At 45.3% G+C, this 18711-nt stretch overlaps 1 protein-coding gene across 4 annotated transcripts in view; it reads left to right on the forward strand.

Annotated features, from left to right (window-relative positions):
- Positions 1 to 3157, forward strand: part of bmpr1ba (bone morphogenetic protein receptor, type IBa) — a 167825-nt gene extending 164668 nt beyond the window's left edge. For all 4 annotated transcript variants that reach the window (XM_065011392.1, XM_065011394.1, XM_065011393.1 and 1 more), the window contains 4 exons: positions 363 to 660; positions 1483 to 1658; positions 1854 to 1984; positions 2166 to 3157. In XM_065011392.1, coding sequence (XP_064867464.1) covers positions 363 to 660; positions 1483 to 1658; positions 1854 to 1984; positions 2166 to 2291 — 731 coding nt within the window. In that variant the 3' untranslated portion in view covers positions 2292 to 3157. The remainder of the gene's footprint in view (positions 1 to 362; positions 661 to 1482; positions 1659 to 1853; positions 1985 to 2165) is intronic.
- The last annotated feature ends 15554 nt before the right edge of the window (positions 3158 to 18711 follow it).

The following is an 18711-nucleotide window of genomic DNA, read 5'->3' on the forward strand; positions in this document are numbered from 1 at the left end:
CTCCAATCAAGTTGTCGAAAGGATGATCAATAGAAACAGGATGCACCTGAGCTCAATTTTGAGTCTTATAACAAAGGGTCTGAATACTTAGGTAAATAAGTTAGTTCTGTTTTATTTTTAATACATTTGCAAAAATGTATAAAAACCCGTTTTTGCTTTGTCGTTATGGGGTATTGTGTGTAGATTGATGATGATCATTTTTTATTTAATCCGTTTTAAAATTGGGCTGTAATGTAACAAAATGTGTAAAAAGGGAAGGGCTCTGAAAACTTTCTGAATTCTCTGTACATATACTGTAATGCTATGATCGTGCTATAATGTTCCTCAGTTCCATATCGCTCAACTTCCCCTGTGTCCATCAGGCTTCATAGCGGCTGACATCAAGGGAACAGGCTCGTGGACCCAGCTCTACCTGATCACAGACTACCATGAGGGTGGCTCTCTGTACGACTACCTCAAGTCCACTACGCTGGACACCAAGGCCATGCTACGACTGGCCTACTCCTCAGTGTCAGGCCTCTGTCACCTCCACACAGAGATCTTTGGTACCCAGGGCAAGCCGGCCATCGCCCACAGAGACCTGAAGAGCAAGAACATCCTGGTGAAGAAGAATGGAGCCTGCTGCATCGCTGACCTGGGCCTGGCCGTCAAATTCATCAGGTAGGGAGGGAGAGTGTTATTGTGTGCGTGCCAGTCGATCCATTGTCCCTCATAATTGATTAATTCCATTTGCATGAGAGTATCATAGTGTCACAATGGACAACAATAAGTTGAAAAGGTTCATGGAAATACAAATAGGAAAATTAAATTAAAAACTAAACAAACAAAAAAATCAAATATAACATGGTCTCCCTCTGTTCTTCTCCCTCCATCACTATCTCTCATCTCATCTAACATCTCTCCCCTGTTCTTCTCTCCCTCCATCACTATCTCTCTCATCTCATCTAACAACTCTCCCTCTGTTCTTCTCTCCCTCCATCACTATCTCTCATCTCATCTAACATCTCTCCCCTGTTCTTCTCTCCCTCCATCACTATCTCTCTCATCTCATCTAACAACTCTCCCTCTGTTCTTCTCTCCCTCCATCACTATCTCTCATCTCATCTAACTCTCCCCCTCTGTTCTTCTCCCTCCTCACTATCTCATCTCATCTAACATCTCTCCCTCTGTTCTTCTCTCCCTCCATCACTATCTCTCTCATCTCATCTAACATCTCTCCCCTGTTCTTCTCTCCCTCCATCACTATCTCTCTCATCTAACATCTCTCCCCTGTTCTTCTCTCCCTCCATCACTATCTCTCATCTAACATCTCTCCCCTATTCTTCTCTCCATCCATCACTATCTCTCATCTCATCTAACATCTCTCCCTCTGTTCTTCTCTCCATCCGTATTTCTCCCTCTATTTTCCTATCCATCACTATCTCTCTCATCTAATCTAACATGGTCTCCCTCTATCCCTACCTCTCCTTTCTACCATCCCAGTGACACCAACGAGGTGGACATCCCTCCCAACACAAGGGTGGGCACCAAGCGCTACATGCCCCCAGAAGTCCTGGATGAGAGCCTCAACAGGAACCACTTCCAGTCCTACATCATGGCCGACATGTACAGCTTCGGCCTCATCCTCTGGGAGATCGCCAGGCGCTGTGTCTCAGGAGGTACTGTAACCAAGTAGTTTCACCCTAGATGCTGATCTCGTGTCAGTTTAGCCTTTTTCCCAATTATGGTTGAGGTTAGGATTGGGGAGGGAAGGCTGATCCTAGATCTGTACCTAGGGGAAACTGTCTCAGGAAGTACTGTAGAGCTTTTATGCGAAATTAGATCAAATCTGCATTGTGGTATTTGTGTTCTAGGTATTGTAGAGGAGTACCAGCTACCATACCATGACCTGGTGCCCTCTGACCCCTCGTATGAGGACATGAGAGAGGTGGTCTGCACCAAGAGGTTACGACCTTCCTTCCCCAACCGTTGGACTAGCGACGAGGTAAGCCAGTCACACATACACAGACACACACAGAGTCACATAAGCATGTAAACACACACACCAACCATGCACAGTAGAGTATGTGTAGTACACACACGCGCGCACACACACACATACATGCACACACACGTTGGTTAATCCAAAACCTAGAGCTGACTGTGTTTTGTTGTGCCCCCTACAGTGCCTTAGGCAGATGGGCAAGTTGATGACGGAGTGTTGGGCCCACAACCCGGCCTCTCGCCTCACGGCACTGCGCGTCAAGAAGACCCTGGCCAAGATGTCCGAGTCTCAGGATATTAAACTGTGATGGCCGGGAGGGACACTCCAGGCGTGGGGGAAACACGTCACCACGGACCGACAGCCAGGGCTCTACTCCGCTCTACCCACAGTCCTCTGCTGCATGGGGGGTCAGGAGGACCAGAAGCCAGCAGTGCATCACAGGGAGCCTCACCCCGGGCCACGGTCACTCAGAGAGAAGGAGATAACCGTCCGTAACCCCTGGAACTGACGTGATGAACTACTTGTTTAGATACTGAAGACCTGGGGCAGGTATTGCCTTTTTAAAGTGACCTGCTATGATCATGTTTGGTTGGCTTAGACAAAGAGGACACAAGCCAAGTGGGTTTTATTTGTGCTTTCTGTGAAAGCTGCTCTAGTTTTGGATGATGGGCCAGTGGTGGCCGGAGGAAGAAGGAGGTGGGGAACTGCATGAGAAGGGTGACCCCTTCAGGCGCATCACAGGATTACAGCAGGAGGAATCAGCTGACAATCTGAAGCCATAATCAAGTGTTGATTTAGATTTTGGGGTGTATTTATTAGTGCAAACCGTAGAAAAACATTTTGCACCACAAAAGTTTTTCAACAAAAACAAGCATTTCTTATTGGACAATTTTAGGTTAGTCCCTCCCCATTTTAGCCAGTTGGCTTCTAGTTCCTAGTGAATACACCCCTGTTGTTGTCCAGTAGTTTACCAAGGTAAACCATGGTGTGTCTGGGGTAAAGGGGAGTTTTTTTCTTCACTATGAGTACATTATAAAGTGTCAAGTACTGATTCACTGTGGCCTCATTTGTAAAAGTAGCTTAATTTTTATGTACGCCACAAATAAAGATATTCAAATGATATCAGTTCAAATTCAAATTGTATTGGCAATAAAACATTTAGGTGACAATGTCTTTGGTATTTATCATCTGATTTGACCCTACCAGGGACCCCATGCACATCACACAGGTACTTTAGTCACATGGTTAGTTAAAGGGACAGTTCTCCCTTAAGTCAGAATGTTGACACCGTTTGACCTTAGACCAATAAAAACAACCGATGTATATGAAAACACCAGAAATATGAAAACAGCAAATATATAAACTTGGTATTTTTTAAATTGATTAGGATCTCCATTAACTGTTGCGATAGTTACTCTTCCTGGGGTCCACATGCAACATGAAATAATACAGAACATTTATAAACAAGAACAGAACTAATCAATGTAAAACGTCACACATATCAGTAAATACACACAAAATATCCAGGTCAAATAAGGGAGAGACGCTGTGTTGCTTTCTGAAACCAGGTTTGCTGTTCACATTTTTTAGTTAGCAGACACTCCTATCCAGAGTGTCTGATAGTAGTGAGTGAACACATTTTCATACTTGTTTCATTCTGGTCCCCTGTGGGAATCAAACCCACAACCCTGGCATTGCAAGCGCCTTGCTCTACTAGCGGAGCTACAATACCCGTCTGAGATGTAAGGGAGTTCCATCCAATCATGGCTCTATATAATACTGTAAGTTTTCTTGAATTTGTTCTGAATTTGGGGACAGTGAAAAGACCCCTGGTGGCATGTCTGGTGGGTTAAGTGTGTGTGTGCTGTGTGTAAGTTGATTATGAAAACAATTTGGAATTTTCAATCTGTTTCTTCTAAAAACAAGAAGCGATGCGGTCCAGTCTCCTCTACTTTTAACCAAGAGAGACTGGCTGCATAGTATTGATATAAGCCCTCTGATTACAGTGAAGAGCAAGCTGTGCCGCTCTGTTCGGGGCCAACTGACCACATGACTGTGAAATAATCAAGATAAGATAACACTAGAGCCTGCAGGACTTGCTTTGTGGAGTGGTGTCAAAAAAGCAGAGCATCTCTTTATTAAGGACAGACCTCTCCCCATCTCTTTATTAAGGACAGACCTCTCCCCATCTCTTTATCATGGACAGACCTCTCCCCATCTCTTTATCATGGACAGACCTCTCCCCATCTCTTTATCATGGACAGACCTCTCCCCATCTCTTTATCATGGACAGACCTCTCCCCATCTCTTTATCATGGACAGACCTCTCCCCATCTCTTTATTACGGACAGACCTCTCCCCATCTCTTTATCATGGACAGACCTCTCCCCATCTCTTTATTAAGGACAGACCTCTCCCCATCTCTTTATTAAGGACAGACCTCTCCCCATCTCTTTATTACAGACAGACCTCTCCCCATCTCTTTATTAAGGACAGACCTCTCCCCATCTCTTTATTACGGACAGACCTCTCCCCATCTCTTTATTAAGGACAGACCTCTCCCCATCTCTTTATTAAGGACAGACCTCTCCCCATCTCTTTATTACGGACAGACCTCTCCCCATCTCTTTATTACGGACAGACCTCTCCCCATCTCTTTATTAAGGACAGACCTCTCCCCATCTCTTTATCATGGACAGACCTCTCCCCATCTCTTTATCATGGACAGACCTCTCCCCATCTCTTTATCATGGACAGACCTCTCCCCATCTCTTTATTAAGGACAGACCTCTCCCCATCTCTTTATTACAGACAGACCTCTCCCCATCTCTTTATCATGGACAGACCTCTCCCCATCTCTTTATTAAGGACAGACCTCTCCCCATCTCTTTATCATGGACAGACCTCTCCCCATCTCTTTATTAAGGACAGACCTCTCCCCATCTCTTTATTAAGGACAGACCTCTCCCCATCTCTTTATTAAGGACAGACCTCTCCCCATCTCTTTATTAAGGACAGACCTCTCCCCATCTCTTTATTACGGACAGACCTCTCCCCATCTCTTTATTACAGACAGACCTCTCCCCATCTCTTTATTACAGACAGACCTCTCCCCATCTCTTTATTACAGACAGACCTCTCCCCATCTCTTTATTACAGACAGACCTCTCCCCATCTCTTTATTACGGACAGACCTCTCCCCATCTCTTTATTAAGGACAGACCTCTCCCCATCTCTTTATTAAGGACAGACCTCTCCCCATCTCTTTATCATGGACAGACCTCTCCCCATCTCTTTATCATGGACAGACCTCTCCCCATCTCTTTATCATGGACAGACCTCTCCCCATCTCTTTATCATGGACAGACCTCTCCCCATCTCTTTATCATGGACAGACCTCTCCCCATCTCTTTATTACGGACAGACCTCTCCCCATCTCTTTATCATGGACAGACCTCTCCCCATCTCTTTATTAAGGACAGACCTCTCCCCATCTCTTTATTAAGGACAGACCTCTCCCCATCTCTTTATTACAGACAGACCTCTCCCCATCTCTTTATTACAGACAGACCTCTCCCCATCTCTTTATTACAGACAGACCTCTCCCCATCTCTTTATTACGGACAGACCTCTCCCCATCTCTTTATCATGGACAGACCTCTCCCCATCTCTTTATCATGGACAGACCTCTCCCCATCTCTTTATTACAGACAGACCTCTCCCCATCTCTTTATTACGGACAAACCTCTCCCCATCTCTTTATCATGGACAGACCTCTCCCCATCTCTTTATCATGGACAGACCTCTCCCCATCTCTTTATTACGATCTCTTTTTTAGACAGACCTCTCCCCATCTCTTTATTACAGACAGACCTCTCCCCATCTCTTTATTACAGACAGACCTCTCCCCATCTCTTTATTACAGACAGACCTCTCCCCATCTCTTTATTACAGGACAGACCTCTCCCCATCTCTTTATTACAGACAGACCTCTCCCCATCTCTTTATTACAGACAGACCTCTCCCCATCTCTTTATTACAGACAGACCTCTCCCCATCTCTTTATTACAGACAGACCTCTCCCCATCTCTTTATTACAGACAGACCTCTCCCCATCTCTTTATTACGGACAGACCTCTCCCCATCTCTTTATCATGGACAGACCTCTCCCCATCTCTTTATCATGGACAGACCTCTCCCCATCTCTTTATTACAGACAGACCTCTCCCCATCTCTTTATTACAGACAGACCTCTCCCCATCTCTTTATTACAGACAGACCTCTCTCCCCATCTCTTTATTACAGACAGACCTCTCCCCATCTCTTTATTACAGACAGACCCTCTCCCCATCTCTTTATTACAGACAGACCTCTCCCCATCTCTTTATTACAGACAGACCTCTCCCCATCTCTTTATTACAGCTCATGGACAGACCTCTCCCCATCTCTTTATTAAGGACAGACCTCTCCCCATCTCTTTATTACAGACAGACCTCTCCCCATCTCTTTATTACAGACAGACCTCTCCCCATCTCTTTATTACAGACAGACCTCTCCCCATCTCTTTATTACAGACAGACCTCTCCCCATCTCTTTATTACAGACAGACCTCTCCCCATCTCTTTATTAAGGACAGACCTCTCCCCATCTCTTTATTACAGACAGACCTCTCCCCATCTCTTTATTACAGACAGACCTCTCCCCATCTCTTTATCACAGACAGACCTCTCCCCATCTCTTTATTAAGGACAGACCTCTCCCCATCTCTTTATTACAGACAGACCTCTCCCCATCTCTTTATTACAGACAGACCTCTCCCCATCTCTTTATCATGGACAGACCTCTCCCCATCTCTTTATTAAGGACAGACCTCTCCCCATCTCTTTATCATGGACAGACCTCTCCCCATCTCTTTATTACAGACAGACCTCTCCCCATCTCTTTATTACAGACAGACCTCTCCCCATCTCTTTATCATGGACAGACCTCTCCTCATCTCTTTATCATGGACAGACCTCTCCCCATCTCTTTTTATCCCCATGGACAGACCTCTCCCCATCTCTTTATTACAGACAGACCTCTCCCCATCTCTTTATTACAGACAGACCTCTCCCCATCTCTTTATTACAGACAGACCTCTCCCCATCTCTTTATTACAGACAGACCTCCCCCCATCTCTTTATTACAGACAGACAGACCTCTCCCCATCTCTTTATTCCCCATCTCAGACAGACCTCTCCCCATCTCTTTATTACAGACCTCTCCCCATCTCTAGACCTCTCCCCATCTCTTTATTAAGGACAGACCTCTCCCCATCTCTTTATTACAGACAGACCTCTCCCCATCTCTTTATTACAGACAGACCTCTCCCCATCTCTTTATCATGGACAGACCTCTCCCCATCTCTTTATTAAGGACAGACCTCTCCCCATCTCTTTATTACAGACAGACCTCTCCCCATCTCTTTATTACAGACAGACCTCTCCCCATCTCTTTACTACAGACAGACCTCTCCCCATCTCTTTATTACAGACAGACCTCTCCCCATCTCTTTATTACAGCTAGACCTCTCCCCATCTCTTTATCATGGACAGACCTCTCCCCATCTCTTTATTACAGACAGACAGACCTCTCCCCATCTCTTTATTACAGACAGACCTCTCCCCATCTCTTTATCATGGACAGACCTCTCCCCATCTCTTTATCATGGACAGACCTCTCCCCATCTCTTTATTACAGACAGACCTCTCCCCATCTCTGTATTACAGACAGACCTCTCCCCATCTCTTTATTACAGACAGACCTCTCCCCATCTCTTTATTACAGACAGACCTCCCCCATCTCTTTATTACAGACAGACCTCTCCCCATCTCTTTATTACAGACAGACCTCTCCCCATCTCTTTATTACAGCAGACCTCTCCCCATCTCTTTATTAAGGACAGACCTCTCCCCATCTCTTTATCATGGACAGACCTCTCCCCATCTCTTTATCATGGACAGACCTCTCCCCATCTCTTTATTACGGACAGACCTCTCCCCATCTCTTTATTACAGACAGACCTCTCCCCATCTCTTTATTACAGGACAGACCTTTATCTTTATTACAGACAGACCTCTCCCCATCTCTTTACAGACAGACCTCTCCCCATCTCTTTATTACAGACAGACCTCTCCCCATCTCTTTATTACAGACAGACCTCTCCCCATCTCTTTATTACAGACAGACCTCTCCCCATCTCTTTATTACAGACAGACCTCTCCCCATCTCTTTATTACGGACAGACCTCTCCCCATCTCTTTATCATGGACAGACCTCTCCCCATCTCTTTATCATGGACAGACCTCTCCCCATCTCTTTATTACAGACAGACCTCTCCCCATCTCTTTATTACAGACAGACCTCTCCCCATGTCTTTATTACAGACAGACCTCTCCCCATCTCTTTATTACAGACAGACCTCTCCCCATCTCTTTATTACAGACAGACCTCTCCCCATCTCTTTATTACAGACAGACCTCTCCCCATCTCTTTATTACAGCTAGACCTCTCCCCATCTCTTTATTAAGGACAGACCTCTCCCCATCTCTTTATTACAGACAGACCTCTCCCCATCTCTTTATTACAGACAGACCTCTCCCCATCTCTTTATCATGGACAGACCTCTCCCCATCTCTTTATTAAGGACAGACCTCTCCCCATCTCTTTATTACAGACAGACCTCTCCCCATCTCTTTATTACAGACAGACCTCTCCCCATCTCTTTATTACAGACAGACCTCTCCCCATCTCTTTATTACACAGACCTCTCCCCATCTCTAGACCTCTCCCCATCTCTTTATCATGGACAGACCTCTCCCCATCTCTTTATTACAGACAGACCTCTCCCCATCTCTTTATTACAGACAGACCTCTCCCCATCTCTTTATTACAGACAGACCTCTCCCCATCTCTTTATTACAGACAGACCCTCCCCATCTCTTTATTACAGACAGACCTCTCCCCATCTCTTTATCATGGACAGACCTCTCCCCATCTCTTTATTAAGGACAGACCTCTCCCCATCTCTTTATTACAGACAGACCTCTCCCCATCTCTTTATTACAGACAGACCTCTCCCCATCTCTTTATCATGGACAGACCTCTCCCCATCTCTTTATTAAGGACAGACCTCTCCCCATCTCTTTATTAAGGACAGACCTCTCCCCATCTCTTTATCATGGACAGACCTCTCCCCATCTCTTTATTACAGACAGACCTCTCCCCATCTCTTTATTACAGACAGACCTCTCCCCATCTCTTTATCATGGACAGACCTCTCCTCATCTCTTTATCATGGACAGACCTCTCCCCATCTCTTTATCATGGACAGACCTCTCCCCATCTCTTTATTACAGACAGACCTCTCCCCATCTCTTTATTACAGACAGACCTCTCCCCATCTCTTTATTACAGACAGACCTCTCCCCATCTCTTTATTACAGACAGACCTCCCCCCATCTCTTTATTACAGACAGACCTCTCCCCATCTCTTTATTACAGACAGACCTCTCCCCATCTCTTTATTACAGCTAGACCTCTCCCCATCTCTTTATTAAGGACAGACCTCTCCCCATCTCTTTATTACAGACAGACCTCTCCCCATCTCTTTATTACAGACAGACCTCTCCCCATCTCTTTATCATGGACAGACCTCTCCCCATCTCTTTATTAAGGACAGACCTCTCCCCATCTCTTTATTACAGACAGACAACTCCCCATCTCTTTATTACAGACAGACCTCTCCCCATCTCTTTACTACAGACAGACCTCTCCCCATCTCTTTATTACAGACAGACCTCTCCCCATCTCTTTATTACAGCTAGACCTCTCCCCATCTCTTTATTAAGGACAGACCTCTCCCCATCTCTTTATTACAGACAGACCTCTCCCCATCTCTTTATTACAGACAGACCTCTCCCCATCTCTTTATCATGGACAGACCTCTCCCCATCTCTTTATTAAGGACAGACCTCTCCCCATCTCTTTATTACAGACAGACCTCTCCCCATCTCTTTATTACAGACAGACCTCTCCCCATCTCTTTATTACAGACAGACCTCTCCCCATCTCTTTATCATGGACAGACCTCTCCCCATCTCTTTATTAAGGACAGACCTCTCCCCATCTCTTTATCATGGACAGACCTCTCCCCATCTCTTTATCATGGACAGACCTCTCCCCATCTCTTTATTAAGGACAGACCTCTCCCCATCTCTTTATCATGGACAGACCTCTCCCCATCTCTTTATCATGGACAGACCTCTCCCCATCTCTTTATTAAGGACAGACCTCTCCCCATCTCTTTATTAAGGACAGACCTCTCCCCATCTCTTTATCATGGACAGACCTCTCCCCATCTCTTTATTACAGACAGACCTCTCCCCATCTCTTTATTACAGCTAGACCTCTCCCCATCTCTTTATTAAGGACAGACCTCTCCCCATCTCTTTATTACAGACAGACTTCTCCCCATCTCTTTATTAAGGACAGACCTCTCCCCATCTCTTTATTAAGGACAGACCTCTCCCCATCTCTTTATTACAGCTAGACCTCTCCCCATCTCTTTATTAAGGACAGACCTCTCCCCATCTCTTTATTACAGACAGACCTCTCCCCATCTCTTTATTACAGACAGACCTCTCCCCATCTCTTTATTACAGACAGACCTCTCCCCATCTCTTTATCATGGACAGACCTCTCCCCATCTCTTTATTAAGGACAGACCTCTCCCCATCTCTTTATTACAGACAGACCTCTCCCCATCTCTTTATTACAGCTAGACCTCTCCCCATCTCTTTATTAAGGACAGACCTCTCCCCATCTCTTTATTAAGGACAGACCTCTCCCCATCTCTTTATCATGGACAGACCTCTCCCCATCTCTTTATTAAGGACAGACCTCTCCCCATCTCTTTATTAAGGACAGACCTCTCCCCATCTCTTTATCATGGACAGACCTCTCCCCATCTCTTTATTACAGACAGACCTCTCCCCATCTCTTTATTACAGACAGACCTCTCCCCATCTCTTTATCATGGACAGACCTCTCCCCATCTCTTTATCATGGACAGACCTCTCCCCATCTCTTTATTACAGACAGACCTCTGCCCATCTCTTTATTACAGACAGACCTCTCCCCATCTCTTTATTACAGACAGACCTCTCCCCATCTCTTTATTACAGACAGACCTCTCCCCATCTCTTTATTACAGACAGACCTCCCCCCATCTCTTTATTACAGACAGACCTCTCCCCATCTCTTTATTACAGACAGACCTCTCCCCATCTCTTTATTACAGCTAGACCTCTCCCCATCTCTTTATTAAGGACAGACCTCTCCCCATCTCTTTATTACAGACAGACCTCCCCCCATCTCTTTATTACAGACAGACCTCTCCCCATCTCTTTATCATGGACAGACCTCTCCCCATCTCTTTATTAAGGACAGACCTCTCCCCATCTCTTTATTACAGACAGACCTCTCCCCATCTCTTTACTACAGACAGACCTCTCCCCATCTCTTTATTACAGACAGACCTCTCCCCATCTCTTTATTACAGCTAGACCTCTCCCCATCTCTTTATTAAGGACAGACCTCTCCCCATCTCTTTATTACAGACAGACCTCTCCCCATCTCTTTATTACAGACAGACCTCTCCCCATCTCTTTATCATGGACAGACCTCTCCCCATCTCTTTATTAAGGACAGACCTCTCCCCATCTCTTTATTACAGACAGACCTCTCCCCATCTCTTTATTACAGACAGACCTCTCCCCATCTCTTTATCATGGACAGACCTCTCCCCATCTCTTTATTAAGGACAGACCTCTCCCCATCTCTTTATTAAGGACAGACCTCTCCCCATCTCTTTATCATAGACAGACCTCTCCCCATCTCTTTATCATGGACAGACCTCTCCCCATCTCTTTATCATGGACAGACCTCTCCCCATCTCTTTATCATGGACAGACCTCTCCCCATCTCTTTATTAAGGACAGACCTCTCCCCATCTCTTTATCATGGACAGACCTCTCCCCATCTCTTTATCATGGACAGACCTCTCCCCATCTCTTTATTAAGGACAGACCTCTCCCCATCTCTTTATTACAGACAGACTTCTCCCCATCTCTTTATTAAGGACAGACCTCTCCCCATCTCTTTATTAAGGACAGACCTCTCCCCATCTCTTTATTACAGACAGACTTCTCCCCATCTCTTTATTACAGACAGACTTCTCCCCATCTCTTTATTAAGGACAGACCTCTCCCCATCTCTTTATTACAGACAGACTTCTCCCCATCTCTTTATTAAGGACAGACCTCTCCCCATCTCTTTATTACAGACAGACTTCTCCCCATCTCTTTATTACAGACAGACTTCTCCCCATCTCTTTATTAAGGACAGACCTCTCCCCATCTCTTTATTACAGACAGACTTCTCCCCATCTCTTTATTAAGGACATACTTCACCCCATCTCTTTATTAAGGACAGACCTCTCCCCATCTCTTTATTAAGGACAGACCTCTCCCCATCTCTTTATTACAGACAGACTTCTCCCCATCTCTTTATTACAGACAGACCTCTCCCCATCTCTTTATTAAGGACAGACCTCTCCCCATCTCTTTATTAAGGACAGACCTCTCCCCATCTCTTTATTAAGGACAGACCTCTCCCCATCTCTTTATTAAGGACAGACCTCTCCCCATCTCTTTATTACAGACAGACCTCTCCCCATCTCTTTATTACAGACAGACCTCTCCCCATCTCTTTATTACAGACAGACCTCTCCCCATCTCTTTATTAAGGACAGACCTCTCCCCATCTCTTTATCATGGACAGACCTCTCCCCATCTCTTTATTAAGGACAGACCTCTCCCCATCTCTTTATTAAGGACAGACCTCTCCCCATCTCTTTATCATGGACAGACCTCTCCCCATCTCTTTATTACAGACAGACCTCTCCCCATCTCTTTATTACAGACAGACCTCTCCCCATCTCTTTATTACGGACAGACCTCTCCCCATCTCTTTATCATGGACAGACCTCTCCCCATCTCTTTATCATGGACAGACCTCTCCCCATCTCTTTATTACAGACAGACCTCTGCCCATCTCTTTATTACAGACAGACCTCTCCCCATCTCTTTATTACAGACAGACCTCTCCCCATCTCTTTATTACAGACAGACCTCTCCCCATCTCTTTATTAAGGACAGACCTCTCCCCATCTCTTTATTAAGGACAGACCTCTCCCCATCTCTTTATTAAGGACAGACCTCTCCCCATCTCTTTATCATGGACAGACCTCTCCCCATCTCTTTATTACAGACAGACCTCTCCCCATCTCTTTATTACAGACAGACCTCTCCCCATCTCTTTATTACGGACAGACCTCTCCCCATCTCTTTATCATGGACAGACCTCTCCCCATCTCTTTATCATGGACAGACCTCTCCCCATCTCTTTATTACAGACAGACCTCTGCCCATCTCTTTATTACAGACAGACCTCTCCCCATCTCTTTATTACAGACAGACCTCTCCCCATCTCTTTATTACAGACAGACCTCTCCCCATCTCTTTATTAAGGACAGACCTCTCCCCATCTCTTTATTAAGGACAGACCTCTCCCCATCTCTTTATTAAGGACAGACCTCTCCCCATCTCTTTATCATGGACAGACCTCTCCCCATCTCTTTATTAAGGACAGACCTCTCCCCATCTCTTTATTACAGACAGACCTCTCCCCATCTCTTTATTACAGACAGACTTCTCCCCATCTCTTTATTACAGACAGACCTCTCCCCATCTCTTTATTAAGGACAGACCTCTCCCCATCTCTTTATTACGGACAGACCTCTCCCCATCTCTTTATCATGGACAGACCTCTCCCCATCTCTTTATTAAGGACAGACCTCTCCCCATCTCTTTATTAAGGACAGACCTCTCCCCATCTCTTTATTAAGGACAGACCTCTCCCCATCTCTTTATTAAGGACAGACCTCTCCCCATCTCTTTATTAAAGACAGACCCCTCCCCATCTCTTTATTACAGACAGACCTCTCCCCATCTCTTTATTACAGACAGACCTCTCCCCATCTCTTTATTAAGGACAGATCTCTCCCCATCTTTACAACCATTTCATCTATATGTTTTGACCATGACAGTTTACAATCTAAGGTAAAACCAAGTAATTTAGTCTCTTCAACTTGCTTACCAGCCACACTATTCATGATCAGATTCAGCTGAGGTCTACAACTTAGGGAATTATTTGTACCAAATACAATGCTCTTAGTTTTAGAGATGTTCAGGACTAGTTTATCACTAGCCACCCATAATAAAACTGACATGCGACTCTTTGTGTAGGTTTGAAGTGACTTGACTAGCTGTGATTACTGACACAGGGTTGAATCATCAGCATACATGGACACATGCATTGTATCTGGTCAAACACTATTCTTTTCAGAAGTTTGCTAAGAGTCGGCAGCATGCCGATTGTTCGGTTGTTAGAACCAGCAAAGGGTGCTTTACCATTCTTGTGTAGTGGAATGACTTTGGCTTCCCCCATGTTTTGAGGACAAACATTTTCATCCAATCTCAGTAGCTTTCCATCTATGTTGTCAATACCAAGTGGTTTTTCATTATTGATGGACAAACAAAAAGAATCCACCTCACCCACAACAAGATGGCGTCGACAGACATGACAGCTCTGCTTCTAGCTTTGCAGTACTTTGTTTTTTTTTGTGTGTTATTTCTTACATTATCATCCCAGAATGTTTTTGGTGTTATTACATACATCCGGAAATAACTTCAGGATATCTGAGTGGTGGTAACTCACCAGCATTACGAGCAGGAATACAACTTTCCCGAATTGGATCGTCTGGTTTGCTTAATATAAGGAATTTGAAATTATTTATAGTTTTACTTTTGATACATCTTAAAACAAATACTTTTACTCAAGTAGAATTTTACTTGAGTCATTTTCTATTAAGGTATCTTTACTTTTACTCAAGTATGACTGTTGGGTACTTTTTCCACCCCTGCAGCCAGCTGGGAATTTTTATTTTTTATTTTACCTTTATTTAACTAGGCAGGTCAGTTAAGAACAAATTCTTATTTTCAATGATGGCCAAGGAACAGTGGGTTAACTGCCTGTTCAGGGGCAGAACGACAGATTTGTACCTTGTCAGCTCGGGGATTGGAACTTGCAACCTTTCAGTTACTAGTCCAACACTCTAACCACTAGGCTACCCTGCCGCCCCAATATATAAATAAAGAACTCTCCAGAAGAAGAAAGGCGGTGGTGTATGTTTCATGATTAACTACTCATAATGTGATTGTGATAACATATCCTGGGGCCGCATTTATTGTCGCTGGGGATTTTAACAAAGCAAATTTGAGGAAAGCGCTATCAGAGTTCTATCAACACATTGACTGTAGTACTCGCTCTGTAAAAACATTGGACCACTTCTACAACCGCCTTTCGAGATGCCTACAAGGCCCTCCCTTTGGCAAATCAGATCACGACTCCATTTTGCTCCTCCCTTCCTATAGGCAGAAACTCAAACAGAAACTCAACCCTGGTCTGACCAATCGGAATCCATGCTTAAAGTTTGTTTTGATCAGGTGGACTGGGATATGTTCCAGGTAGCCTCTGAGAATAACATTGACGTATAGACGGACACGGTGACTGAGTTCATCAGGAAGTGTATAGGTGATGACGTTCCTACTGTAACTATTAAAACCTACCCAAACCAGAAAACATGCATAGATGACAGCAATCGCGCAAAACTGAAAGTGCCAACCACCTCATTTAACCATGGCAAGGTGACTGGGAATATGGTAGAATACAAACAGTGTAGTTATTCCCTCCGTAAGGCAATCAAACAGGCAAAACGTCAGTACAGAGACAAAGTGGAGTCACAATTCAATGGCTCAGACACGAGACGTATGTGGCAGGATCTAGTGGGGTTTACCTGGAGTGCAAAATTGCTAACTTCGAGTGTGAGGTCATGGTGGTGAGGTCATGTTGGTGAGGTCATGGTGGTGAGGTCATGGTGGTGAGGTCATGGTACACAAACAGGTATGGAGAAATGCTACTGGAGGTAAGAGGGGTACACTGCAACCATACCACAACATGGTTAAAGTAGCAAATGGACAGTTTCTCTCAGTCCTGGGTAGCTGGTTCACAGTCATAAACATTGACGGTTTTAATCTGACCTGGGATTTTGTATTCGCTAGCGACACAGACCAGTGTGCACTGATCGAGACAAACTTCCTGGTAAAATGTGGGTCTGTACTTGATTTGAGAAAGAAAACATGTTGTGTTTTGGGGAAACAGATTCTGTTGATTTTCAGGGGAGGGGCAGGGGGAGTGTGTAAAGTGTTTGTGATGAATGACACGATTATCCCCTCCAGTGAAATGTTTATAACTGGTAAAGTTGAGGGGACAATGACAAAACTGAGGGTATTCTTGAGCCCTGCGTTTTAAGTCACTGATACTACAAGTAACCTGTTGGCAGCATTTGGCGTTTGCAGCTTAGTGAAGGGAAACTGTCAGTGCGTGTGATGAATGTAACTCCGCAATCACAGTTACTGAAAGAGGGCACTGAACTGGGGGGTTTCTCTATCTGGGAGAAGGGTAGTGAAGACACTATCGTTGCTAGCCTACAGGATTCTAACCAGCCGCCATACCCTCGCACCACAGCAAAGTGGGACATAGAACATTTAATGCAAGAGCTGGACATAGATTGCAGCTGGAATATATATATATATATATATATATATATATATAGGAAATGGTGGGAAGGTATGTTGGAGTGTTTAGCACTGGTGAATTAGACTTGGGCTGCACAAAACTAGTCCAGCATAAGATTGACATAGGGGACACCAGGCCTATCAAACAAGCGTTGAGACGGGTGCCTGTTCATCTGCAAGAAGATTTTGACAAGCATTTGCAGGACGTGTTAGAAAGGGGAATAGTTAGCCCACCCATCAGTCCATGGCCAGCACCAGTGGTGTTAGTTAGAAAGGGGAATAGTTAGCCCACCCATCAGTCCATGGCCAGCACCAGTGGTGTTAGTTAGAAAGGGGAATAGTTAGCCCACCCATCAGTCCAGGCCAGCACCAGTGTTGTTAGTTAGAAAGGGGAATAGTTAGCCCACCCATCAGTCCATGGCCAGCACCAGTGTTGTTAGTTAGAAAGGGGAATAGTTAGCCCACCCATCAGTCCATGGCCAGCACCAGTGTCGTTAGTAAGAAAGGGGAATAGTTAGCCCACCCATCAGTCCATGGCCAGCACCAGTGTCGTTAGTAAGAAAGGGGAATAGTTAGCCCACCCATCAGTCCATGGCCAGCACCAGTGTTGTTAGTTAGAAAGGGGAATAGTTAGCCCACCCATCAGTCCATGGCCAGCACCAGTGTTGTTAGTTAGAAAGGGGAATAGTTAGCCCACCCATCAGTCCATGGCCAGCACCAGTGTTGTTAGTTAGAAAGGGGAATAGTTAGCCCACCCATCAGTCCATGGCCAGCACCAGTGTTGTTAGTAAGAAAGGGGAATAGTTAGCCCACCCATCAGTCCATGGCCAGCACCAGTGTTGTTAGTTAGAAAGGGGAATAGTTAGCCCACCCATCAGTCCATGGCCAGCACCAGTGTTGTTAGTTAGAAAGGGGAATAGTTAGCCCACCCATCAGTCCATGGGCAGCACCAGTGTTGTTAGTTAGAAAGGGGAATAGTTAGCCCACCCATCAGTCCAAGGCCAGCACCAGTGTTGTTAGTTAGAAAGGGGAAAAGTTAGCCCACCCATCAGTCCATGGCCAGCACCAGTGTTGTTAGTAAGAAAGGGGAATAGTTAGCCCACCCACCAGTCCATGGCCAGCACCAGTGTTGTTAGTTAGAAAGGGGAATAGTTAGCCCACCCATCAGTCCATGGCCAGCACCAGTGTTGTTAGTAAGAAAGGGGAATAGTTAGCCCACCCATCAGTCCATGGCCAGCACCAGTGTTGTTAGTAAGAAAGGGGAATAGTTAGCCCACCCACCAGTCCATGGCCAGCACCAGTGTTGTTAGTTAGAAAGGGGAATAGTTAGCCCACCCATCAGTCCATGGCCAGCACCAGTGTTGTTAGTAAGAAAGGGGAATAGTTAGCCCACCCATCAGTCCATGGCCAGCACCAGTGTTGTTAGTAAGAAAGGGGAATAGTTAGCCCACCCATCAGTCCATGGCCAGCACCAGTGTTGTTAGTAAGAAAGGGGAATAGTTAGCCCACCCATCAGTCCATGGCCAGCACCAGTGTTGTTAGTTAGAAAGGGGAATAGTTAGCCCACCCATCAGTCCATGGCCAGCACCAGTGTTGTTAGTTAGAAAGGGGAATAGTTAGCCCACCCATCAGTCCATGGCCAGCACCAGTGGTGTTAGTAAGAAAGGGGAATAGTTAGCCCACCCATCAGTCCATGGCCAGCACCAGTGCTGTTAGTAAGAAAGGGGAATAGTTAGCCCACCCATCAGTCCATGGCCAGCACCAGTGGTGTTAGTTAGAAAGGGGAATAGTTAGCCCACCCATCAGTCCATGGCCAGCACCAGTGTTGTTAGTTAGAAAGGGGAATAGTTAGCCCACCCATCAGTCCATGGCCAGCACCAGTGTTGTTAGTTAGAAAGGGGAATAGTTAGCCCACCCATCAGTCCATGG

Source organism: Oncorhynchus nerka, linkage group LG27, assembly GCF_034236695.1.
Source record: "Oncorhynchus nerka isolate Pitt River linkage group LG27, Oner_Uvic_2.0, whole genome shotgun sequence".
Taxonomy (NCBI): domain Eukaryota; kingdom Metazoa; phylum Chordata; class Actinopteri; order Salmoniformes; family Salmonidae; genus Oncorhynchus; species Oncorhynchus nerka.